Below are 26,236 nucleotides of genomic sequence, written 5' to 3'. Positions count from 1 at the left end.
AGGCTCATAATAATTCTTAGTAGACATATTTTTTCCCAACATTCATCTAGGCTTGAACTGGACATTAAACACCATTCAGTGTAAAGAGCTCTGTCAGCTTTAATTAATTAATTGTCAAATTTAATTGAATTGGAGTTTCCCGCTGACAGAAGATGATGGAGTTAGGAGCGTGTGTCTGTGCAATAAAATTAGATGCAGGGAATTTCGAAAACACTTGAGAAAAAGTCATTTATAATACCTGCTGACTTCCTCTCAATTTGACAATAATTAGGAGCCCCTGCATAGGCAGAGCCGTCATCAGGACGGGACAATGTTATCCTGGGCCCCTTGGAGGCAAACTAAGGTCGTGCACTTAATCAGGTGGCATTAAACCATAAAAATAGCTATTTCTTTTTCAACATGAAGAGAAATCTGTTCTCCATAAAGGAGAAGAGGGATTAGGTTGACCTCTAGCAGTCTCTGTTCAACCTCTGCTGTGTTTTTGGTTCCCATCCTGCAGTGCTCTGAAACTCCAGCAGGTGTCAGAGCAGCACACAAGGCTCAGTGAGTGTACCCATAACCTGTCGTCATTCCTCACTGCTTTCACTACTCAGCCACTTTCACTGGCTTAAAAAAACAAAAGTTTTACACATCATAGCAGAGTCTCTCTCACTTTCCTTTTTCCTCTCTCCCCTGCCTTTTTAATCTAGGATTGTGCATTTAATTTAGGGAAACCTGATTATTACAGAAGGATTTTTGACATGTTACGTTGCATGAAGTTAATGAAGATGCCGGATGCTTGAGAGTCTGCTGAATCCTCTGAATCCCCTAGCAATCAGGAGGGAGGACTGGCATTTTGACAGGAGAGCTGCCTCATCAGCCTCTTAGGGTTGATTTAAAATCAAATGTAAATAACTGAATGAATGAATGAATGAGTGAACAAACAAATAAATGTAATAGACAAATATTGGTCTTATAATTTTTTAATAACATCTATGATAAATATTGAATTTTTGTTCCTATTTTTTTTTTTAGCTTTCGTAAGTAAAGGACAGACTATTATTTGTACATTTAATTCATACTATTCATTATGAATTACCATGTATAATGTACAACAATTTATTGTGTTGCAGATCCAATTAAGTGCCAAAACAACATATGTGTGAGTAGATGTTGACAGGGGTCCAAACAGGGTTAAAAAATTAGGGGAAAAAATTGGATATCCATCCATCCATCCATCCATCCATCCATCCATCCATCCATCCAGCCATCCATCTGACCTTACTGCATTTTGTATTCACTTTATTCAGAAAGTATATTTTGCCCCTATTATTTAGTTGGCATCATTAAGGGCCAGGCTATTATTCTCACAATTCAAATAAAAAAATTTAAAACATGTATTATGTTTCAGATCGTAAGTGGAAGTCTTTTTTTCCAAAAAGTTTTCCAAAAAGTGAGAGAAGAAACAATAGAGGGATAAGAAGAAAGATTGAGACTGTGGCAATCATGTCAGAACCATAAAATCCTCTTCAGAGCACCACACATACATGCCCAGACACACATACAGAGAAAAGTGCTTGCTTTCACATTAACTTTTCACCACTGCGGCTGTAAAATCTGTAACTAGTAGAGGTGAATTGATTTCATGTAAGACCGCAGCAAAACATCAATGAGCATTTCCTCCAAAATCTGCTTAAGAGTGGGTTTAACACACCAGTGGGCATTGACAAGCTTGCAGAATGACGGGGGCATGAGGAAGACATCCAATGAACTTCAAGGTGGGAGAAAATTAAATTAATGATTTAGTAACTAATAAATAGGGGATAAATAAACAGAAGGATTTCTTGCAGTATTTCACTGCATAATGATTAGTCAAATTAATTGCAATTCATTTCTAAGAGCAAAAACATGCTGTTGTGTTGTAATGAGATCTAATGAGATTGCAATTGCAGAGGCCAGCAATAACACCTTGTATTTGACAGCACTAAAAATAAAGCAAGCAGCCATGCTTTCTTCCTTTAACCAGACTTGAGACACTTTATGAAACTTCCTCAAGCACAGGTCTGAGAACAGTCCTGCACACTGCTGTTCTCACAGAGGTCATTACAAGACTGACAACAGACTGACCCCAGGTCAGCATGAGAGGTGGGTTTCCTTGGCAGAACACCTGCTCGTCCCTGCACTGCTAACCTCACAACAGCTGTAGCAGCGCTCGTCCTCTGCCTCTCTCCTTGGCTAGACCCAGCTGAGCGTTTGGGGAATTTCCAAGACAAAATAACACAACAAACCCCTTCAAGAGAACTCCCTCGCTCTTTTCTCCTTCAGCAAATCTGCTGAGACTTTACTCACCCTCAGTCCATCCAAGATGTAGATCAGTTTGTTTCTTCATCAGAACCGATTTAGAGATATTTGTATTACATCACCAATGGATTCTCTGCAGTGAATTGGTGCTGTCAGATGTTTTTAAATTCAAACCGTTGCTTCTGGCCAACATCTGAGTCTATAATTCATAATAACGCTTCCTCCAGTGAAAATGTCCATCTTCTATTGTCCTCTCACATTAAAATGCACCGACATATTTGTTTAGAATTATTTTGTTTTCATTTGCAAACAGTGCTGAATCTGTGGATATTTCTCTCCTGATTTAAATGAGACAACTTGGAGAAAGCAATATTATGGACAGCTGGAAGCAACGGTTTGAAGATAAAAACATTTTAATGATGGATGTGTTTATTACAAACACCCAGCATTTCACTTCACAAGCCATTAATTGATGGACTGGACTGGAGTGTGGATTACTTGTGGATTATTGTGATGTTTTTATCAGCTGTTTGGACTCTCATTCTGACGGCACCCATTCACTGCAGAGGATCCACTGGTGAGCAAGTGATGTTATGCTTAATGCAATTTCTTCAAATCTGTTCTGATGAAAAGACAAACTCATTTACATCTAGGATGGCCCGAGAGTAAATTCTCAGCAAATTTTCATTTTTGGGTGAACTATTCCTTTAAGTTTCTTGACTTCAAGAAGAGGGAAAAGACTGCTGACTCAATGAGGACCAATCAAGTCCATTTTAAACAGGGAGGGCAGGGTCACAAGTGTGTGTGTGAGGAGATGGAGAGAGTGCAGGTGTGTACAAAATAGAAAAAGAAACGGAAGTGTGTGTGTGGACATGTTTGTGTGACTAGGTGGTCTAAGGTCAGCTAGAATCATTCGGGATCAGCAGTTAGACTAATTATTTCATCAGTGTGGGTGTGTGGGGACCTGGGGCTTGGATCAAGGTGTGTGAGTGCAGGGTGCTGAGGGCCAGAAGCAGAAACACTCTCTACTTGAAATGAGTAATTATCCTGCCAGAACTACAGGGCACAACAAAACACACACACACACACACACACACACATCCTGACATATGCTCCCTCAAAGCTGCAGCTCATCCACTCCAAGTCGTTGGCTTATTATTGGTGTCCAGTCATGCTTACCGAAACCATTTCCAACTGCATGCATGTGACGCAGCAGATGATGCATCAAAGATCCACACAGTTATACAGTAGACAACACTATTATCATTTTACAGAGCTTGTAAGAACAGTGTGTAAGTAACAGCACCAACACACTGTGGAACTTGAAACCATTATTAGAAGATTATATATGGACAGCTTATTTGAATTCATCCGAAAATGTAACACATTAACGGGATAGTTCACCCAACAATCAAATGTAGTTCCAAATATATATGTATAATATATATATATATATATATATATATATATATATATATATATATATATATATATATGTATAATATATATATATATATATATGTATAATATATATATATATATATATATATATATATATATATATATATATATTTTTTTTTTTTTTTTTTTTTTTTTTCTGTGGAACAAAAGATATTTTGAGAATATCAGTGTTTTTTGTCCATACAACAGAAGTCAATGGTAATCGCATAAAAAGAAAAGAGAAAATAAATATATTCAGGAATTAGAAGAAACTATAAAAACTTTAGAAGAAGCCTACGTATCCTCCCAGGAACAGGAAATGCTGAAAAAAATACGTAAAGCAAAACTAGAATTAAATGAAATTATTAATAAAAAAACCCAATTCTTAGCACAAAGACTTCGCTGGCAAGAATTTGAATATGGTAACAAATCAGGTCAATTCCTAGCGAACCAGTTAAAAATAAATAAAGAAAAAACAACTATATGTGCTGTTAAAGATTTAACTGGGGATACAGTATATGACCCTGAAAGAATAAACAACACTTTCAGGGACTTTTACAAATCTTTATATTCTCCACAGATAAACCCATCTAAAGACGAAATTGACCAATTTCTTGACAATATAACTCTTCCGAAATTATCAGAAAATCAAGCGATGACATTGGATTCTCCACTGACATCAGATGAACTTCAGGAAGCCTTGAACAGTATGCCCAATAAAAAGGCTCCAGGTCCAGATGGCTTTCCAGCAGAATTCTATAAAGAATTCTGGGTAATTCTGTCACCAACATTCTACAGAATGTTGCAGGAAACCAAGGAAAATGGTAGACTTCCACCAAATATGAATTCTGCCAACATTAGTCTCTTGCTAAAACCAGGCAAAGACCCTGTATTGCCTACCAGCTATCGTCCAATATCCCTTATTAATGTGGACACTAAAATAATCTGCAAAGCTATCTCAAAAAGAATAGAGAAGATAACCCCTCTCATAATTCATTCCGACCAAACTGGTTTCATAAAAGGGAGGCACTCCTCAACAAATACACATAGGTTACTTAACTTGATAGACTATTCATGCAATAGAAACCTTCAAATTACAATATTGTCTCTAGATGCAGAAAAAGCTTTTGATAGGGTTAACTGGAATTTTCTATTTGCAACTTTACACAAATTTGGTTTTGGAAACTCTTTCATAAACTGGTTAAAAATATTATATAACTCTCCAACAGCATGTGTCAGGACAAATGGCCAAACATCCTCTAGCTTCTATCTTAAGAGGGGCACCAGGCAGGGATGCCCCCTCTCCCCCTCACTGTTTGCAGTTTTTATTGAACCACTAGCAGCAGCAATTAGACAGGCTACAGTGATTAAAGGCATTAAATGCAAGAATGTAGAACATAAAGTTAGTCTTTACGCAGATGATGTGTTACTTTTTCTTCAGCATTCACAAACCACTCTCTCTGAGGTAATTACATTAATAAACTCTTTCTCAAGAGTCTCAGATTATTCAATAAACTGGTTAAAATCAACAGTTCTTCCAATTAATTGCTCCTTCCAGAATTCCTCCACTCCACTGCAATCTGGAAATATTAAATATTTAGGTATTAATGTTTCTCCTAGGCTGACAGATTTGATTAAATTAAACCACATCCCACTTTTAAAGACGGTAGAAGATGATCTAACCAGATGGAAGTCTCTACCCATATCACTCATGGGAAGAGTCGCCTCAATAAAAATGATGGTTTTGCCAAGAATTAATTATTTATTTGCAATGATCCCGAGCAAACCATCACCTGACTGGTTTAGATCTCTGGACTCCTCCATCTCTAAATTCCTTTGGAAAGGTAAACCCCCGCGTATTAGCTTAAAAACGCTACAAAAGACCAAGGATAAAGGAGGACTAGATCTACCTAACTTTCACCACTATTTCTTAGCCAACAGGCTTCAACACATTTCAGGGTGGTTAAAACACACCCTCTTAGATGAGCCTTGGCTAGATGTAGAACAGGCATTATGCAATAATATAGAGATTTCGGATCTGCCATTCATTAGCTTGATCATCAAACGACACGTATGCTTCAAAAGCATCAGTATCAGCTCTTCTCTGACAGCATGGTGGGAGTTTCTAAAAATGACTGAGTCTTCACTAATCCCATGCAAACGTACCCCCATCTGGAACAATCCTGACATATTACTAAACAATAATATGATGAACCTCACAGATTGGAGTTGTAAAGGTATTAAATACCTGGAACATATATTAGAAGGGACAGACTTTATTCCCTTTGACAAATTAGTTAAACAATATGGGATTAACAAAAACAGATTTTTAGAATATCAACAAATTAAATCTATTGTAAAAGGGAAATTTAAATCTAATCATATCAAATTACAAATACCACCAAGTGTGGCAGATTTTCTTAATCTCAAAACCCCCAAATTAATGTCTAAAATATACAGGACACTTTCCAAAATAGATGAATCAGTATCACTTCCTATTGCAAAATGGGAGGCAGATCTAGCAGTAAACTGGGACCATAATTTCTGGTCTCAGATATGTTTAAAAACCTTTGAACTGATTAGAAATCCTGGTTTACAATTAATACAATACAAAATCCTGCATAGAGTGCACTACACAGGTCATCGGATGTTCAGGATGGGTCTTACAGCTTCTAACAACTGCTCACACTGTCAAGGCAATACACCTGACAATTACATCCACGCTCTATGGTTCTGTCCACCTGTTCAGAGGTACTGGTACAGGATTTGTGAAGATTTATCAAAGTGTCTTAAATGCTCTATTCCAGCCTCTCCTTCAGTCTGCTTGTTGGGCGACCTAGATGGTGTCACTACAGAAGGTAACACAATCCACATGGCTTTCACTGCCCTATGCATTGCTAAGAAGACTGTCCTCATGAACTGGAAAAATAAAAATAATCTTAATATCAACCAATATAGAAATTATTTGTGGGATTATATTAGTCTTGACACAGCTTCTGCTGCCACATTAGATCAATCTCTCTGGACTCCTTTGATCAGCTCCATCACCTAGTGTGAGTGGGGGTCCTGATTCTGTCCGGCTGTGGTTTTTGCTGTTGGGGTGGCCATATGGGCTTGGGGCATCTGGGAGTTCCCTGGGGGTGGGTTTCTTGGGGGGTTCGGCGCTGGGGCTGCGATCTTGGCCTGGATGGGGTATTGGTGACTCTTGGGTGCTGTTTTTCTGGCGGCTGCATGCGGCGCTACTGGGGATGCCTGTGCCGGCGGACGTAGGTTGCCGGCCTGGCGGCTGCACTATTCCAGGGTTGGTCCGGGGGGGGCTTGGGGTTCTGGGGGCGCTCTGCCTCCCGGTTGGGGTTACGGCTGGGCCTGGGGGGCTTGGGTCCTGGTTGGTGTGCCGCCGGGAGCATGGGTTGGTGCATGCGCTTGGACCCGGCCCTGGTGTGGGGGTCTTCGATGCATCGGTGCCTCCGCGGGGGGGATCCAATAGAGGCAGGGAAAACGGGCCTAACCTGGGTGTCTTATTGTCTTATGTAGTCTGGGAGTTGAATGAGTGATGGGGTGGGGTAGTTTTTCCTCTGCTGTGGGGTCTGGTGGGCCGCCCCGGGCTGCCATGGGCCCTGGTCTGGATGGGCCTGGGCCCCCCGCCCTGGGCAGATTTGGGGTAACGGGGGTGCCTATGGGGGTCAGCGGGGGAGCTGGCTCCGAAGGGGGGGGTATTTTGCCCCCTCTGATGCTTTCCTCCCCATCCCTAAGGCTTCACTTCTCCCGCTCCATCACACCAACACATAGGTAGGGTTTTGAGGTGCGGGTGTGTCGCTGGGATGCGGGGGAGGTGGTACTCCTCTGTCTCCTCGTGGCCACCTGCATCTCAATCACACATTACAGCTTAGACATTCTCATTACTTACTGTCACATGACACATACATATAGGGCCTTGGGGGTGGGCACACTGAATGGCATCCGGAGGGCGGTCTGTTCATTCAGCCTTCCCTCTGGTGCCAGTGCCCACTTCTCAATTTTAAGTTGCACATAGACATTGAGGGCTCTAGGGAGGGGACGAGCTGACACAAGCTTGTGGAGGGTGCCCCTCCCCTGTTTTAAAGCACCCCTGTTTTAAAGCACCTTAGAACAACACACACCAACACTACATTTGAGCAGGTGAGGTGAAGCATGGGGTCTCTTTTTTTTTTTTTTTTTTTTTTATCTCACACCCCTGTTCTCTGTTCTCTGTCCGGGGCCGGGGGCTGCGAGGATGAGCTGGCCGCCCGGTCGGGGTCTGGGCTGGTGGTCTTCTCTGCTGCTGCGGGGACCGGGGTGGTCTTCCTGTCCCCACGCCAGAGCGAAGGGGGTTCAGCTCCGGGATCGGGCGCTGATTACCCCTCTGGGGGTGGTGGTGCCTGGATCTAGGAGTATAGAGTGCATATAGGGAGTGTGAGTGTGGGTACCATGTCCATTTTTGTGTGTCTACATGTGGGGCGAGGGTGAGAATATTCGTTGCGTGCATGAGGGTGGGAACGTATGCTTGTGTATATGTGTGCTTGTTCGTCTACGTCTATGTGTCAGGTCGGGCCTTAGACTCCACCTCACTCATCATCTCAGTCGACCCCCACCCCACCACCATGCCCTGCCGGTGGAGGATGCCGCCGGTGCATTGGTGGTTTCTCGCGCCGGGGCAGGATGCTCGGGTGAGCGCTGGCCCACTCTCGGCGGTCGCTTGGCGGGGCCTGGCCCTACTGGCCTTGCTGGGCCCCGGTTGGGGGGTGGGGGGCCCTTGGATCTCCGGGCCCAGGGCTCGGTCTGCCCTGGTGTGGTCGGCTGCCGGCGGAGCCTGCGGGCTTGCCGCCACGGCACCCTGGGGTGTCTACACTGTGGCTGTCGGATGTCCCACCTTCGGGCTCTCCTCTGCCCTTTTCTGGGTGGGGGCCGCAGTTGTCCCTGCGGTGGTTCCCCTGGGGGTCCCGTGCCCTGGGGGGCCTCCGGATGTTTGGGGCCTGGGTCTCTTCCATGCCTGCTTCATGCCTTGCGGGATGGGGCTGTTGTTCCCCACACACACACTATTAAACACTTACATGGAGGAACCTTATGAACACAAGCGCGCTCACACACACAGGTGTACACTCAAGCATTCACATTGGTGTAAAAACGGGTGCTCACAGACACACATTGTTCTGATCTGCTGTTGCTTCAAAACTTATTTTGTAATATTAGTTATGCGTGTTGCTCAATAACATTTAACATTTAGAATTTATTGTGATTCATACAGATGTTGGTTGTTGCTGCAGTTTCTCTGATGTTGTGTCTTCTGTTGTGTCTTCTGTTGTTTTCTCTTTTTGTCAGCAGGTATCGAAGCAAATTGTCTGTTTTTTTTTTTTGTTTTGTTTTTTTCCTCTCTCTCTCTATCCCCCATTCTCTTTTTTTTTCCTCTCTCTCTCTCCCCCTTCTCTGTTGACTTTATCCACAATTTTTTTTTTTTTTTTTTTTTTTTTTTTTTTTTCTAATTCCTTTTTTTTTTTTTTTTTTTTTTTATTATTATTTTTATTATTATCATTATAATTATAATTATTATTTTTTTATTATTATTATTATTATTATTATTATTTATTTTTTTTTTTTTCTCTCTCTTGTTTTCTCTGTCCCCTGGTCTTGTCGGTCATAGTATGGTTAAATAAAAGGGTATATAAAATTTAATTAATTAATTAATAAAAAAAAATTATATTAAAAAAAAAAAAAAAAAAAAAAAAAAAAAGGCTGTGAATGATGATAGCATAACTACACATACGTACTGTCATGTGTTATCTGTGTTACTGACAGGCCTAAAAAAAAAAAAAAAAAAAAAAAAAAAAAAAAAAAAAAAAAAAAAAAAAAGAAGTCAATGGTAATCAAAATGGTTTGAGTACCAACATCTTATTATGTGCAGAGAAAGGAAGCCATGCAGATTTGGAATGACATGAGAGTGAGTAAATAACGATAGGTTTCATGCTTGGGTAAACTATTCCTTTAAAAATACATAGAATTTTTGTGAAGAGTATGAATGGTGTACTTTCACATCGGATGAAGATTTTTATTAAAGGGATAGTTCACCCAAAAATGAAAATTCTGTCATTTATAACTCACCCTCAGGTAGTTCCAAACCTGTAAAGCCTTCGTTCATCTTCGGAATACAAATTAAGATATGTTTAATGATGTCCGAGAACTCTCTGACCCTTCATAGACAGCAAGGGTCCTACCACAATCAAGGCCCAGATAGGTAGTAACGACATCGCCAAAATAATCCATGTGATATCAGTGGTTCAACCGTAATTTTACGAAGCTTCTGTACAAGAATACTTTTTGTGCATAAAGAAAACAAAAATAATTACTTTATTCAACAATTCTTCTCCTCCGTGGCACCTTAGTTCCATTATAGAGAGTATCACGAAGCATGTGCGTGCTTTTCTCTGCACGTAAACAAGACACAATGCATTCGTGTTCTACATCAGCAGCACCACACGCATGCATCATGATACTCTCCATAATAGAACTACGGTGCCGCGGAGGAGAAGAATTGTTGAATAAAGTTGTTATTTTTGTTTTCTTTGCGCACAAAAAGTATTCCGTAGCTTTATAAAATTATGGTTGAACCACTGATGTCACATGGATCATTTTACCGATGTCACTAATATGTTTCTGTGCCTTGACCGTGGTAGTATGGAGGGTCAGAAAGCTCTCGGATTTCATCTAAAATATCTTAGGGCTGGGTAAAAAATATTGATTCTCCGATTTTAATCGATCTTCAGTTTAACGCAACGATATCGATTCGGGAAATCCCCGAATGGATTCTTAATGCGCGTGCATGAACGTACGTGAAGTAAGAGGATATGAATATTCACCTCTCGTCCTGAAGGTGTCACCATCTATAGATATACTTACCTGGCAGGGGAGACACCATGATCAAGAAGGCGGTTCACCCAGAGCGAGGCTTGGCCATTGCACTCCGAGTATGGGTCACCATACTTGGCTGAATGTCACTTCAATTATCTTTCGAATTGCTCCACTAAAAAAAAACAACTGTGTGCACCCTATTATTAATGTAGATGTGTATTTCAGTAATAAACTTAAGTAGGAGAGTTTCAGTTACCAGCATTTATATCAAAATATGGATCCCATGTCTGCAAAACTAACATTTTAAATGAAATATTGATAGCTAATCGAATCGAAATCGAATCGAAACCATAAAAATAAGAATCGAATCGCAGAATTGGTCACAATACCCAGCCCTAAAATATCTTAATTTGTGTTCCAAAGATGAATGAAGGTCTTACGGGTTTGGAACAACATGAGGGTGAGTAAATAATGACAGAATTTTCATTTTTGGGAGAACTATCCCTTCAATATCGCCATCCTGAAATTACCTCGCTAGTAGCTTAGTCTAGTTTGGTGATTCGAACAAAAAAATTACACATTATTATCATGTTTTACCAGCAGAGACAATGGAAGAATCAGTGCCTGTACTGTGTGTCAGAAGAAGGTCTGAAGACAGAAACACAAACAAAAACCGAATGTAAAAACTGGTGCAGCAAACACAAGGTCGAAAAACTTGATGGAAAGACTTGAAGAAAATTCTAAGAAGTGATACCTAAGTTGATTCGTTTTGTTGGTCAGGTAAGGGAACTTATTATCGTGTAGACCAATCTCTACAACTCACTAGAATCAGTGAAATTTACATAAAATGCCACAACAATATTGTGGCATTGCAACTTAAAGTACACGAATAAAAGCCATGATAAAACTAGATAAAAACTACTGAACTCATCTTGATTTGCAATGGTTTACATGAAGAATACTTGGATAAAGAATACTTGCCCTGCATTGAAAAATTTGTCTACATCTCTCTCCATCCTTTGTCTGGGTTTTTCATGTGACATAAAGTGACCTGTCCTGATTGCAGTGCAATGAGAAGAGGAAGGACATGAAACAAAATGTGAAAAATCCAAAAGGAAAATAGGAAATGAAAAGGGAAAAAGAAAGGAGAAAACGAAAGAGAAAGGGAAACGGAAGGAACAGAAAAGGAAGGGGAAGAGAAATATAATGAGAAATGTAAGAAAGGGCGAGGGTATGTCATGGCCACCATATTAAATGGCTTAAACCTTCATTCCAAGTACCTTTTAAAACTTTGCAATGAAAAAGCTGGTCAGTTCAACAAAATTCTGCCCCAATTCTGTCAGGTCACCTCTATCAGTGCAAATATGCATCTATGTGTGTGCACACTGTTTTATTCCCACATTCTCTCTCCCTCTCTTTTTGTGTTCCTGGCCCAGGAGGGCTTCCACTGAGTGTCGAGTTTAAAAAATGGGTCAGGTTATAGAGACAAAGCACTATTTTTATCGGAAAGCAATTTCCAGTGGTCCCCTACAGATAACACAGCACACAGCCCACAGCAATGACACAGAGTTTTCCAAACACCTTAACCTTTACATACAACTCTCACCAGATCTAACCTCAGACAGGAATGAACAATAAGAGAAAGGTAAACAGGGAATCACAGACAGAACAGATATGAAACAAAGGCCTAAAAAGAGAAACGAATGATTGTGATAAATGCTAAAAGGAAATTAAAATGAAATCGAATGATCATGGGCTGTGCTCTCATATTCCTCTTGTACGTCATCGTTCTGTCAGATGACGGCCAGATTACTACAGTATATCATCATGCTTCACCAAAAAGCACGCTTGCAAGATAGCTGTGCAGAGGATGGGAAAGACCTCTGAGGGTCACATTAATGAGACAGTTTCAGCACATTTAAACAGGTAAGGTTGGTTATTTCATTTTGAGGCTTTATCAGGGGTTGAAAAGTGCAAATAGTGCCATATGCAAAAAAAAAAACAACAACAACAAAAAACTAAGACTAAACGTACTATCCCAGTGATCCTCAACCAGAGTTCTGGGGTTGCCTTCCAAGGGGGCCTCAAGATAACCTAACATGATTTAAAATAAAATATAAATTAGGCAAAAATAACTAAAAAATAAATAAATTCTCCAAAAAATCTGGTCTCATTTTAAAATGAATGTAAATTAATAACATCTTTAAATTCAATTGGCAATTTCATTATGGATATACATTTTTAGTTATGCCTAAATTATTATCTCTAAATTATTTTATCAGTGTCAGCGAATTACAGTCACCCCAGCCATCAGCACCCACGCTAACGAGATCACAGTCACCTGCCTTCTAATTCACCGCACCTGCCACGGCCAATCAGCACCACTATATCTGCACTCTGCCAGCACTCCTTCCTCGTCCGGTCTACCGTTCATTAACCCGAACCTAGCCTGATTCTCTCTTGCCTAACCGGTTGTTTACTCACCTCCAGAGTTCCCGCTGCTCCATCGTTGACGATCTCCACCGCTCCTGTGCTCCACCGATCCCTGGTTCTCCGCAAACCTCCTGAGCCCGACCCTTCCACAGAGATACTCACATCCGGATATCCCTTATGTCCTTTCCTCACTTCCTTACCTCTCTGTCAATAAACCCTGTTAACCACATTCCTCCGTGTCCCTAGTCTGTGACCTGACAATCAGGCAGAACTTGCGAGTACAATCCAGTAAATTATGATCAGCTAGAAAAGTTATGGGGCCTTCCAATATTGTTGCGAACAATGGGGGGGACCTAAAAAGGATAGGAACCACTACTTTAGCAACCACATAGCAACAGTAGAACACAACACTCAGGACACCAGCATCTGCATAGTAACAATCTTAAAATCTGCTTGGCATCAACATACACTAAAATGTGCAGTTTTATCACACAGCACAATGCCACAAGTTTTGAGGGAGCGTGCAGTTGGCATGCTGACTGCAGGAATGTCCACCAGAGCTGTTGCCCGTGAATTGAATGTTCATTTGTCTACCATAAGTTGTATCCAAAGGCGTTTCAGAGAATTTGGCAGTACATCCAACTGGCCTTACAACCGCAGACCACACCAGACCAGGACCTCCACATCCAGCATCTTCACCTCCCAAATCGTCTGAGACCAGCCACCCGGAAAGCTGCTGCAACAATCGGTTTGCATAACCAAAGAATTTCTGCACAAACTGTCAGAAACCGTCTCAGGGAAGCTCATCTGCCTGCTCGTCGTCCTCATCGGGGTCTCGACCTGACTGCAGTTCGTCGACGTAACCGACTTCAGTGGGCAAATGCTCATATTCAATGGCATCTGGCACTTTGGAGAGGTGTTCTCTTCATGGATGAATCCTGGTTTTCCCTGTACAGGGCAGATGGCAGACAACGTGTATGGCGTCGTGTGGGTGAGCGGTTTGCTGATGTTAACGTTGTGGATCGAGTGGCCCATGGTAGTGGTGGGGTTATGGTATGGGCAAGCGCATGTTATGGACAACGAACACAGGTGCATTTTATTGATGGCATTTTGAATGCACAGAGATACCGTGACGAGATCCTGAGGCCCATTGTTCTGCCATTCATCCAAGACCATCACCTCATGTTGCAAGGATCTGTACACAATTCCTGGAAGCTGAATACATCCCAGTTCCTGCATGGCCAGCATACTCACTGGACATGTCACCCAATGAGCATGTTTGGGATGCTCTGGATCAGTGTATACGACAGCGTGTTCCAGTTCCTGCCAATATCCAGCAACTTTGCACAGCCATTGAAGAGGAGTGGACCAACATTCCACAGGCCACAATCAACAACCTGATCAACTCTATGCGAAGGAGATGTGTTGCACTGCGTGAGGCAAATGGTGGTCACACCATATACTGACTGGTTTTCGGACCCCCCCCAATACAGTAAAACTGCACATTTTAGAGTGGCCTTTTATTGTGGCCAGCCTAAGGCACACCTGTGCAATAATCATGCTGTCTAATCAGCATCTTGATATGCCACACCTGTAAGGTGGATGGATTATCTCGGCAAAGGAAAAGTGCTCACTAACACAGATTTGTGAAAAATATACAAATAAACTTTTGTGTACAAAGAAAAAGTCTTAGATCTTTGAGTTCAGCTTATGAAAAATGGAGGCAAAAACAAAAGTGTTGTGTTTATAATTTTGTTCAGTATAGTTGTGTGACAGTAAATAAAGACGGTAAGAGGAGAATGACAGACCTGAAGGAATACAGGACAAGAGCATGACTGAGGTAGTAGAAGTTGAACAAGCATGAAGAAGAGAGAGAGAAGAGGCTGTAGGTGTGTGTGAATGATTTAGTCCCCGTGGAGGGCCGTGTCCGAGTGTGTCAGCCCCTGGAAAACATGAATTATTGATGGGCTCAGAGTTTAGGGCAGGTATGTGTGACAGAGAGAGGCCATGTGTTCAGGGCCATCTGATCCTACAGCAGACAGAGGTGTGTTTGTGACAGAGCGTGAACAAATCCCGTTATGCAACACACAGACACACACAAACAAATACTTGCACCTTCTTATTCCAGCTCTGAGGGCTTTAGTGGAAAATAAGGTAACACTCACTTACTCACTTAAGTGTCTACAAGACTCCACCTACTGTAGCACATTCATTAACCAATAACTGGTGTGTGTGAGAGAAGAATCTGAGAGATCTGTCAAGTCATACACATATCAAAGCCTTTAAAACTCACTTTCAAAGTGTAACCCAGGGTAAATTTGGGTTACTGAATATTTTTATAAATCTTTATATACCCGTTTCAATAGGACACATACACTGGTTTGAGTGTGTATGTAAGTGTCTCATTAAGAGTGTGAATCCCTTTTATAAAGCCTGTATACAAATACGGTTGAGAAAAGCCTTTCCTATCTGATTGGCTATAAAAGATATTGTCCCGCCTCCCATACTTGAAGGGGGATTCTTATTGGAGGAGGAGAGCTGTGATGCAGAGTGATCGTTAAAGTTACCTCTAGTAAAAGTCACCGGAAAAGGGGTTGTTTTATTTACTTTGTGAGTATTTTCATAAGGAATTCACTTTGTGATTGTTTTTAATACGTTTAGTTTTTTGGTTTGAGTATTTTGAGTGAGTTTTTGGGACGTAGTGTCATGCGAGACTGTACTCGCCGTATTTGTTTATGTTTGAACAAAAAGTTTGTTACGGCGGTTGAACAACAGAGACTCGCTGAGGTAAGGACGTCGTGAGTTTCTATTTTCTTGTTGGGGAGGACGACATCATCGGAGGACAGACCCAGATAGCGCTCTGACCCCCTCACGATGGAGAATTCCTCTGGCACCGCGGGATTTTTTACTAGAGATTCTCGTTTGGCTCTGTTCGAAGGCGGTCGCATTTTTCTACCCTCCCTATCCTGAACTTCCCTGCTTGCTCTCTCGTATTGTCTTGTCCTTCTTAAGAGACTCTCGCTGCACTATTTACAAAACCGAAATTATGGATCTGATCAACTGGTCTCTTAACGCAATTGACACCATCTTCTCGACTAGAAAATCGGGATCTGGAGAACCGGAATGTCCTGCTGGGACGTTTGCTGCTGGCTACACGATGGACGCATGGGAGAGATGGCGGGTCGTGTGTCTGGTGGCTCTCTCCGTGGAGGACATTGAAGACATCTTCTTATTCGGAACCATGATAACTGGGTTTCTGCTGTTTGGATTAGGTGTTGCCCTAAACTATCAGAAAATTAAGGAGACGGGACTGGCTATCCAAAACCTCTCAAGGCTGCCCGTCATGATTGAGGCTGTTGGCAGAGCGGTCGCCTCTGAAACAGAGACGATTAACCGCAATGTGGATTCGATCACGGCTAAGCTCTCGGCTTTGGAAAGGAAAATTGATGGACAAGGAGATCAGAATGGACAATGAGAATAGCTGTGAAACCAGAAGGCAGCTGTTCGCCCAAAGTCAAAACAATCTTATCTCTTTCCGGCTTCCCAAAACAGAACGGCTTGGCAAGGCCGCTCTGGTATCAACTCTCCTGTGAATACTGCAGGGAGACGCTCTTTCTTCCCTCCCCCATCAAACACCTTGTTATTGTCGGGTGCTTGGGCTCTGGCCAAGGTCGTTTCCATGGCAATTGCTATGTCGCACCACAACCTGCGAACTGAGACAACTGGTTTGGAGTACTGGCGCAACGGATTTCAAGGCATACGAACTCACACGAACTTACACATACACACACTCATACGCTCATATATACAGATTGTCATCCACCTCCCTACCCCCATCCCACGCCTTCGTCGCTTCATCCCGTCAGTTGATAACGGGTCTGTGTTCGCGCTGTAATGGCTGCAGGCCGGATGGCTGTTTCGTCTGAATTGGATTTTCTATGCAAGTTATGTTCCTGTGTTGACTGTGCTCTATGCTGAGGTTTTTGTCTGTTCTCACACTGCACTCTTGTTCAGGAGCGTAGTGTGAGGACTATTTTTTCTCCTCTCTTTCCTCATGTTGTGCTGTATTCTCTTCTTTATTACATTTCGTTGCCTTGTACCTACATGTGCAATGACAATAAATTGAATCCAATCCAATCCAATCCAAAATCGCGGGAGAAAGGACCACGGATTAGAAGCATCTGCAGCCGGCATCTGATGGAGTGAGAACCAGAGCGGACAGCACGTAACACTTGATTGCATACCTGACACCGAGATTGAGGTACTCAGTATTATTTTGTTTTGCTCTATACAGTGTTGTGTTTTGCCACAACGCACACGAGCAACGGTTCAGGCCTGCAACGGTGGGGTTTGTGTGTGTGTGGGCCCACAAATCATTCATTTTAGAGGTGTTTCAAATCGACTTATATAAGCCATGTATTTAACTCGTTTTTTTAATCATTATGTGCATAGTCAGTGATCCACATTTCAGCATTTATATAGGTTGGTCATGTTTTCTAAAGGGGTTGTATAGATTAATTTATTGGTGGATATTTCTACTGTATCTGGTGTAACTCTTATGCAGAATTTACACATTTAATGACAGTTGATACAGATATTTGAAATAAGTCACACAGAGACATCTAAGGGTGAACAGTGTTTATTTGGAGGTTTAATGGTTCATGTGACCCTGTCATAAACAGTGAACAATTTTATTTAATTTTCTTCTATACATTTCTCTATTTATTGCTCTATTTATTTATATATTTATCTGTATTAATAAATCACCTAAATTTCATACTTACCTGTACTTACCTCTGGGTGAGCTCTTTTACTGTATATTATTATAGTTTACACCTAATACAAAGGGTACTTACATATACTTACCTGGAGTGGTGAGATCCTTTACTGCAAGTCCATTTACAGCATCCATCCCATCCTGTAACATGTAGATAAACCAGAGCTTAGATCATAAGTAAAGTTAATGCTAGAGAGGAATAATAAATTGAATATATTGTTGAGAGACTTATTAGCAGAACCCGGTGCTCCACTCAGAACTTGGGATGAAGTAAATCCTTGGAGGGTAGGGGGCGCTACAAAAGCATTAGTTCACCCAAAACAAACTTCTGTTTCCATTACTTCAACTTGCAAAAAAAAATGTAAGATTTCACTTCCATAAAGTCATACAGATTTGGAATAACAGGAGTAAATAATGACAGAATTTTTACTTTTAGTTGAACTAGCCTTTTAAGTAATCGCTAACTAACACATTTGCTTTCTAAAAATATATCATGGGGGAAGTCCTAATGGCCTAGAGGGTTATAAGGCCTAATGGTTAGAGAGTCGGACTCGTAATCCAAAGGTTGTGGGTTCGAGTCTCGGGCCAGCAGGGATTGTAGGTGGGGGGAGTGAATGTCCAGCGCTCTCTCCACCCTCAATACCATGACTGAGGTGCCCTTGAGCAAGGCACCGAACCCCCACTGCTCCCTGGGCGCCGCAGCATAAATGGCTGCCCACTGCTCCGGGTGTGTGTTCACTGCTGTGTGTGTGTGTTCACAATGTGTGTGTGCACGATGGATGGGTTAAATGCAAAGCACGAATTCCGAGTATGGGTCACCATACTTGGCAGTATGTCACTTCACTTCATATACCCAGCAGATTTTAACCATGTACAAGGTATGCCATAGTGCTTGATGGTGTTTGCATTGATTGTGGGAAATTTTTGCACAGAACTGTGGCTAATGTCCCTTATGAAAATTAACCATGGTTTTACTACCAAAAAAACTACTAATAGTTAAACCATGGTAACCACATATTAACCATGGTTTTGCTACACTAACCATATAGTTTAACCATGGTATCTGTATTAAAACTATGCTTAATTTTCATAAGGGGTGGGTGTCTTAGAGTTAAAATGTTTGAGATTTGCCACCAAATTCTTGAAGTGATTATTATTAGAATTTGTAGCCTTCATAAAACTTAGGCAGGAAGTACAAAGATAACCTACTACTTCCACTGAGATTCTGCAGTGTGCATGAGATAGACTCCCATGAGGCCACGGGAGAGGAGTTGTGAAAGGTCACATGACAAACCCAACATGGTGGATGTAGTATGGATTTCATTCATACTACACACATTCATACTATATACAGTAGAACATACTTTTGTAATGGTTAGAAAGTTTTTGTTCCACATCAAATGCCTGCTCAGACAGTATGCAATTTCAGATGCACCTTGATTAAATCCAGGGAAAATAACTTGTTTAGCTTTGTATTCTTTATGGCACAGTATACAGCAGGCAATGAGTCATTCCTCACATAACATTTCAAAAGTCAACAATGTGTTTTGCTTCTGTTGTTTCAGAATATTTTAAAGCTCAGGAGCAACCTGTCTCCTGCTTTGTGTTTGCACTGCGTTTTGTGGCATGCTTCACTGGTTTCACACTAGTCTCTTCGGTTTAAAATATCATGCTAAAAAAAGCTGAAAGTTAGGAATGTAAGTTAGGACACAGGTAGAGCAGTTTCAGTGCTTTAGACTAAGGCAGAGAAGAGAGAAAAGAAAGAAAAAGAGGTCGCTCTGCATGAGGTTTTCTAGGATAGGGATTTTCTCTCTTTTTTCAGGTATGGTCATTTCCCTCTGTGGAAAATGGGTCGACTTTCTTCCCATGAGGAGAAAACATTCTCTACAGATGCTCTCCTTACAAGAGTAGAGAAAAAGAGAGATAGAGAGTGCATTTCTGCTCCTATGTGTGAGAGGTGGATACATGATAGGGAAGTAAATGAGTTGCTTATAGACCCTTTTTGTGTCGACGTCACAATTACGTCACAGCGCTAGCTGGAGGCAAAACAAAGGGAAAACTGGAGGCAGCCAATTCAAACCAGCGCAGATTCCAAGTAGGGCTCGCTGCAGCCCACAAGATCCAGGGGGCATGGTTGGATCCATATCTAGGGGGTGGAGTTTGGTAGGTTTAGGGGTGGAAATAGGTGGGTTTATGGATCAGGGGTGGAGATGGGTCGGTTTAGGTAAATGTAAGGTGGGAGGAGTTGGATCTGGATCCAACCACGCCTCCTGGATCTTGTGGGATGCAGCGAGACGCTCCTCGCAGATTCGGCTACATAAGGAGCTTAAAATATCGTCTTGTTGTGATGTTGGGTGCCAGAATCGACATAGTACAGGCTCCAATTTAAAATTTTAATCGCATACCTGCTGCCTCTTCCAGACAAAAAAAAAATGACGACAGCTGTGGTGAAATGAGATAAAACGAGCGGACTGGACAGAAATGATCGTCAAAAAAGCTTGTGATTGCAGCGCACACTTCTTATCAGAAAAGGTTCAATAAAGTATTGTCTTTTGTTGTTATGAGTGTGTCTAACGATTTCTTATGCATCTCATGATTATGTCGTGTATGAAATAATGTCTGTGTGCATGTAAAACAACAAACTGACGATTTATATGCTTAATCTTTCTGCCAGAAAAAAAAAAACAGAAAAAGGGTCTATTGAGTTCTCAATTTAGGGACAGTTGTAATGTGTGTAATAACTGATATAAATATTAGTTTTTGTTTATCTTGCACATTTTTAAGGTTACCATAGCTTTTGAAACATTTTTTTTTATGACTTATTTTATTTTATACATATTTAAAAATTAAAATTATGGATCTGGGACTAAAATAACACAATTAAATAAACATAAACTCAACACTGCAGAAACAATATCTGAATACTTGCGGTGCACTTAAAAATGTGAAAAATAAATTGCATCACACACACACACACACACACACACAAATCAAATGAAGTAGTTTATTTTAAAGAAAGCACAAGCACACTTTTACAAATTTGACAAAAATGCTATTGTATTTAAAGTGCAAAAAACAGATAAGCAGTTCAGAATTTGAACATGACAACTATTTTAACACTTTCTGGTTGCCAGACTTAGTGGATCTTAAAAAAAGATTACTTTGAGACCAGTAGTTTAGAAAACGTATAGCTAAGAAAAGTAGAGATCTTTTTGAAATGTAACACTACTGTTTTTGTGTGCAGATAGAATTTGGTTTAATATTCTGATTTCCATGCAATGTAATAATTTATACATTTTAAGTGTACTTTATGGGGGCACAGTACATAATTTAGGCCTATACACCTCTCTTAGACTCATCACTTTACTTTAAAGAGTGATATGAATTTCAAAGATGAAAACAATACTCTTTTCTTCTCCAAATATGAGTGAGTGGATCAGACAATAGAGAGAGAAGAGAGAAGAAAGTCTGCTCTACACTGCAAAGCAATGCATCGCTAAGCAGAAGTATGTCTTACTCATAAGAGTTTAACTGGTAGAGAGAAATAGGCCAGACTAATGGAGTGTGTCACAGAGAACTGAGGCCAACAGTACTCACTCACTGTCTGAGTACAAACGCACACAACAGTTAACTTCATTAGCAGCACCTGATACATAATCAAAGAGCAAGAAATAATGTGTAAGGTTTCCTTGAGCATATAATGCAGTGGAGACCCAATGCCTGAGACATCATTAAAATCTGAGATTTAAAATCTTCAGTTTTAAGATTTTAAAAACTTTTACACAAAGGGACATTATAAAATAAAATGAATACGAAATATTTATGATTCGACTATTTAAGGCTATTTTCAAGTCACCAATTAAATAAATAATTTATAATTTTTATATACACTACCAATCAAATAAATTAACCTAATAATAACCTAATGGAATAAATTAGGTTTTTGAAAAATGTTTCTTATACTCACCAAGGCAGCATTTATTTGATTAAAAATACAGTAAAAACACTAACACTGTAAAACAGAACAGTGATATGAATTAAATTAAATTAGTTAATTTCACTCAAATAATAATGAAAGTTCAATGGACTTTATTGAAATAAGTTTTGGAAACTCAAAATGTTGTTGTAGTAAGCTGAACTTAAAATGATTGAGTTTTCTAGTTCCCAGCATGCTTTGCATCAGACAACAAGGAAAATAAATGTTGAAATTAAGTGTTATTTTGTGTGTTTTGCAGAAGATTAACATAAGGAGACATAAGTTAGTACTGTACATAGGTTTCGGTTATGTTGGTTTTGTAGTGTTACCACTATGGTGAAGAGTAGAGCCTGTGGTTAGGTTGAGGATGGACAGTAAACCTTAAAGACTATATTTACTGCATGACTAGTTACATGCAAGTGTATAGTGAGAGTGTTTTTGATAGTATGTGCTAGTGTGATTTTGTTAACTAGCACTTAATTATAAAGATCAGAATGAATGAGCTGTTTATGGAAACAAGTTGTTTGTAAATATCATTGTAAAGAGTGGGGTGGGATCATGGAAGAGAGGCTTGGCTTGGCTCCCATGGCTCTCAGCCCTGCCCAATTTGTCATAAAATGTTTAAGCTCTACTAAGCTCTGAGTTTGTATACTCAAATATTTTGAGGCAATACGTTTCCTCAAATGTTTTGCGTATTCTTAACTTATCAGATTTTACAATGTATGGTGAAATATTACAAATTAAAACAATTATTTTCTGTTTTAATATATTTTAAGTATATTTTAGTTTATGGAATTTATTCCTGTGATGGCAAAGCTGACTTTTCAGCAGCCATTCAGTGTCACACGATACTTCAAAAAAGTGAATATGCTTATCATAGTATGCTTATATAGTTAAAATAGGAATTTATTGTAAAATTATAAATGTCTTCACTGTCACTTTTGAGCAATTTAATGCATCCTTGCCGAATAAAGGTATTCATTTCAATGTATTATTTTGTAAATCTTACCTACCCCAAACTTTTTAGTGGTAGTGTATCATGGTTTCCCAAAAAATATTTAGCAGTAAAAACATTGATAATAATAAGAAATGTTTCTTGAAAATCAAATCAGCATATTAGAATGCTTTCTGAGGGATCATGAGACACTGAAAACTGGAGTAATGCAAGCTAAAAAAAAAAAGAAACTGAAACTATGCAATCACAGGAAAAAAACTACGTTAAAATATTTAGAAATAAATTTTGTAACAATATTTTTTTATTGTATTTTCAAATAAATGCAGGACTGGTGAGCATAATGGGACTTTCAAAAACAAAACAAACCAACAACAAAAGTAATTGCTGTCTTTCAAACAATTTTCAATTGAACAGTATTTGGTTTAGAAAACTGCAGAATAAAAGCTATTTCACTGGTGGTCTCAGATATTTGGCCTCCACTGCGTGATGTAGCTGACAGACATCTTTAACATGATAAGATGTGTTAGGACAGGTCTGGAAATTTTTGTAACCTATTGATGAGTATGATATGTCCTGTAGACTTACTGATGTGTAGAGGTAGCCCTCGCTGTTCATGCCTATGTAGAGTCCTGTCTTGGTGCTCTGCATGGCCACTATCCTCAGACCCACAGGAATCAAGTTGAACAGCACTGCAATTCAGAGAGAGAGAGAGAGAGATTTTAAACATCAGTGTGGACGGTCTGAAATTGTCGATATGAAAATAAATGATGATTGATTCTTAATATTTATTTTTTCAGCGTGCTATATGAAGAATTTTTCTCCAGTGCACCTAAGGTGACACTCACCCCCAAAACTGACAGTTTCAGCAGAAACCTCCTGAAATTACAGACCCCAGTGAAATGAGCTTTCAGATTCGGCGAGGCACATTAAAGAAAAACGGAAAAATCTCCTTGCACCTTGCTCTTTGTTCTGCCATCGCTCTGCCAGCCGTAGCCAACAGGATTTGCACTGTTTCCAAAACTGGGATGTTTGCTTGAAGTTTATGCATTCTGTGTGACACCGGGACAGTTGCGCGTGCTCATTCATAAGCCTTTTGAGCTGCAGATGAGAGTGTGTCTATTTTGGTGTGGAGTGTTGACCGACGGGACCGTTGGTGAGAAACGCCTCGAGCGACATGTTGACTTTAGCCGTATTGACAAATGCCTCGTGGCATAGTGTCTCCACGGGAGCGATGCAGATTTGAGTTGCACCCACCTAGTGTTGTGACAACCGCGGGCATGACAATGCAGACCTCATCTGAACCCCAAATCTTACAGCCTTCAAGAAAGGCATCAATAAAATAAAGCTCACTGGAGAGCAGATTAATGACTGCATAAGTAGTTAAAGATGAAGCCTAGCAGAGCTGATGTGACAAACACAAAAAACTTGGGAACATAGTGAGTATTTTAAAGAGAAATATTCTTTCACACTAAGAGAGAGTTTTGATGTGCTTTCTGGCTGTGACAAATAAAATTGCTGTAAAGCATGCAAACAAGACAAAGTAATAGTTATAATATTTAGAAAAATGGAAAACAGTAAATTAAAATGAAATAAAATATAATAAAATCAAAACGACTTGCATTATATTAATGCTAAAATAAAATAAAAATGACTTGCATCATAATAAAATAAATACATAATTATTCCACTGTCTTTCAGCAAGGTAGACAAGACAGTGTAAGATATAACATTTAGAAAAATAACATAAAGGAATAAAATAAAATAAAATAAAATATAATAAAATAAAAACAACTTGCATCATATTAATAATAAAATAAAAACGAGACATCATAATACAATTAAATCAAATCAATATTTTACTGTCTTGTCTACAAGCAACGCTGGCATCAAATTCCGACTCAGATAACAAGTTACAAGCTATATTCGTAATATAAGTAGTAAAACTATTTTTTATTAGATGGGATCTTTCAAATTAGCATCAAATCTATTAATGACAGCAGAGCTAACTTTACTAAGCTTTTAACTGTGGCTCTCAGTATCAATTAATGATCATCCAAATATAATTAAACACCGTAAGCCATTAAAAAAACATTTGCTCGTCACCATAATGAAATAGGTTTTCGCTAGAAAAAAAAAAGTTCAACATCAAGTTATGCATTCGCCTCAGTGTGTATGAGCTTCTGTGTGTTTACATGTTGTGTCTTGTCACCCTGAAGCATCACTACAAAGACTGACTGTCAATCTTTATTTATTGCTTTGGTGACTTTGCGAGACACAAAGAAATGGATGACAACCTTAGGTCTGCCTCTGTCAAAGTCCATCTGTGCATGGCATTATGGGATAAAGGTCAGGGCATAAAAACAATATTTTCTTTCTTTCTTCAATATGACTCAGCACATTGTGTTAGTACTCTGTCAACAGCTCTGACATCTGGCTGTCTGTTAAAGACCTTCAAAGGTTCTCCCTCTTATCTTTCTCCTGCTCCATTCTTCTCCCTCCCTCCTGGGTGGGTTGAAGGGGAAGTCATTAAAATGTTAGTATGGCATTAGTAAAACTTTCTGATCATTTAAGTGTTCTTGAGGGGGCTGTGCTGAGGAAATGATATCTGCTGTATCTTTCATCTCTAGTTGACCATATCTGCCAGATGCTTCTGAAAAATGCCTATGACCAGATGGACATTTACAGGATAAAACTAATTCCACAGTTGCATTACCTCACTAACAGGTTTGTCTTTTGCCTTTGTTTTACTTTTCTTTCAGTTATGTTTTTTTTCTGTGTGCCAAAAAAAGATGCCAGAATCTTGCTTAAATATATATTTTTTTTATTTGTGATCTTAGAAATCATTCCAATATGCTGATTTCATGCTCATGCTTCTTTTGTGGAAACCTTTATCTTTTTTTTAAATCTTTTTTTCTGTTATATATTTTTGTAATTATTTTGTCAATCTAATGCATCTTTGCTAGATAAAGGTACTCTTTTTTTCCTTTCAAAACAAACAAACAAACAAACAAACAAAAAAGATGCAAATTAATGTATGTAAATAGCACCATTCACACACTACTTTTATTAAAAATGTATACATTTAGAGGCCATCCATATCTCCTGTTGCCAAACTGGCCTCAGAGGTCTGTTTCCACCTCAGAGTAAACAATAAAAAAGTAATTGTGTGATAAAGTTTGAAATGAGAAATAAAAGTCACAGTGCTGAGATGTAAAGTCACAATTACTAGAAATAAAGTCGAAACTATGAGAAATCAAGCAGAAGATAAAAAGTCACATTGCGAGATACAAATAAACATTTTGAGATAAAAAAAAATTGCCGTTGCAAAGTTACAATTGCAAGAAATTAAGTAAACAAATAAACAATTCAAAGAAATAAAAATGATTCACTTTGAGATGGAAACAGTTTTTCATAGCATTCCACCCACACAAAGAACAATAAAGTAGAGGCATCACTGCTGTTATTCCTCCTAAAACTTTAAAATGTCTATGTGGCCTCTGAGCCAGGAGAAGGT

The 26,236-nt window shown here is 39.7% G+C and overlaps 1 protein-coding gene across 1 annotated transcript in view; it reads right to left on the bottom strand.

Moving 5' to 3' along the window:
* Positions 1 to 26,236, bottom strand: part of LOC306874463 (fibroblast growth factor 11-like) — a gene marked incomplete at both ends in the record, with an annotated part of 77,924 nt that overhangs the window by 4,418 nt on the left and 47,270 nt on the right. Inside the window, one exon of the mRNA XM_079424528.1 lies at positions 23,308 to 23,411. Coding sequence (XP_079280654.1) covers positions 23,308 to 23,411 — 104 coding nt within the window. The remainder of the gene's footprint in view (positions 1 to 23,307; positions 23,412 to 26,236) is intronic.

Source organism: Barbus barbus (assembly GCF_936440315.1).
Source record: "Barbus barbus genome assembly, chromosome: 1".
In the NCBI taxonomy this organism is placed as follows: Eukaryota; Metazoa; Chordata; class Actinopteri; order Cypriniformes; family Cyprinidae; genus Barbus; species Barbus barbus.
Note: the sequence above shows the minus strand (reverse complement) of the source record. Positions and strands in the feature narration are given on the sequence as shown.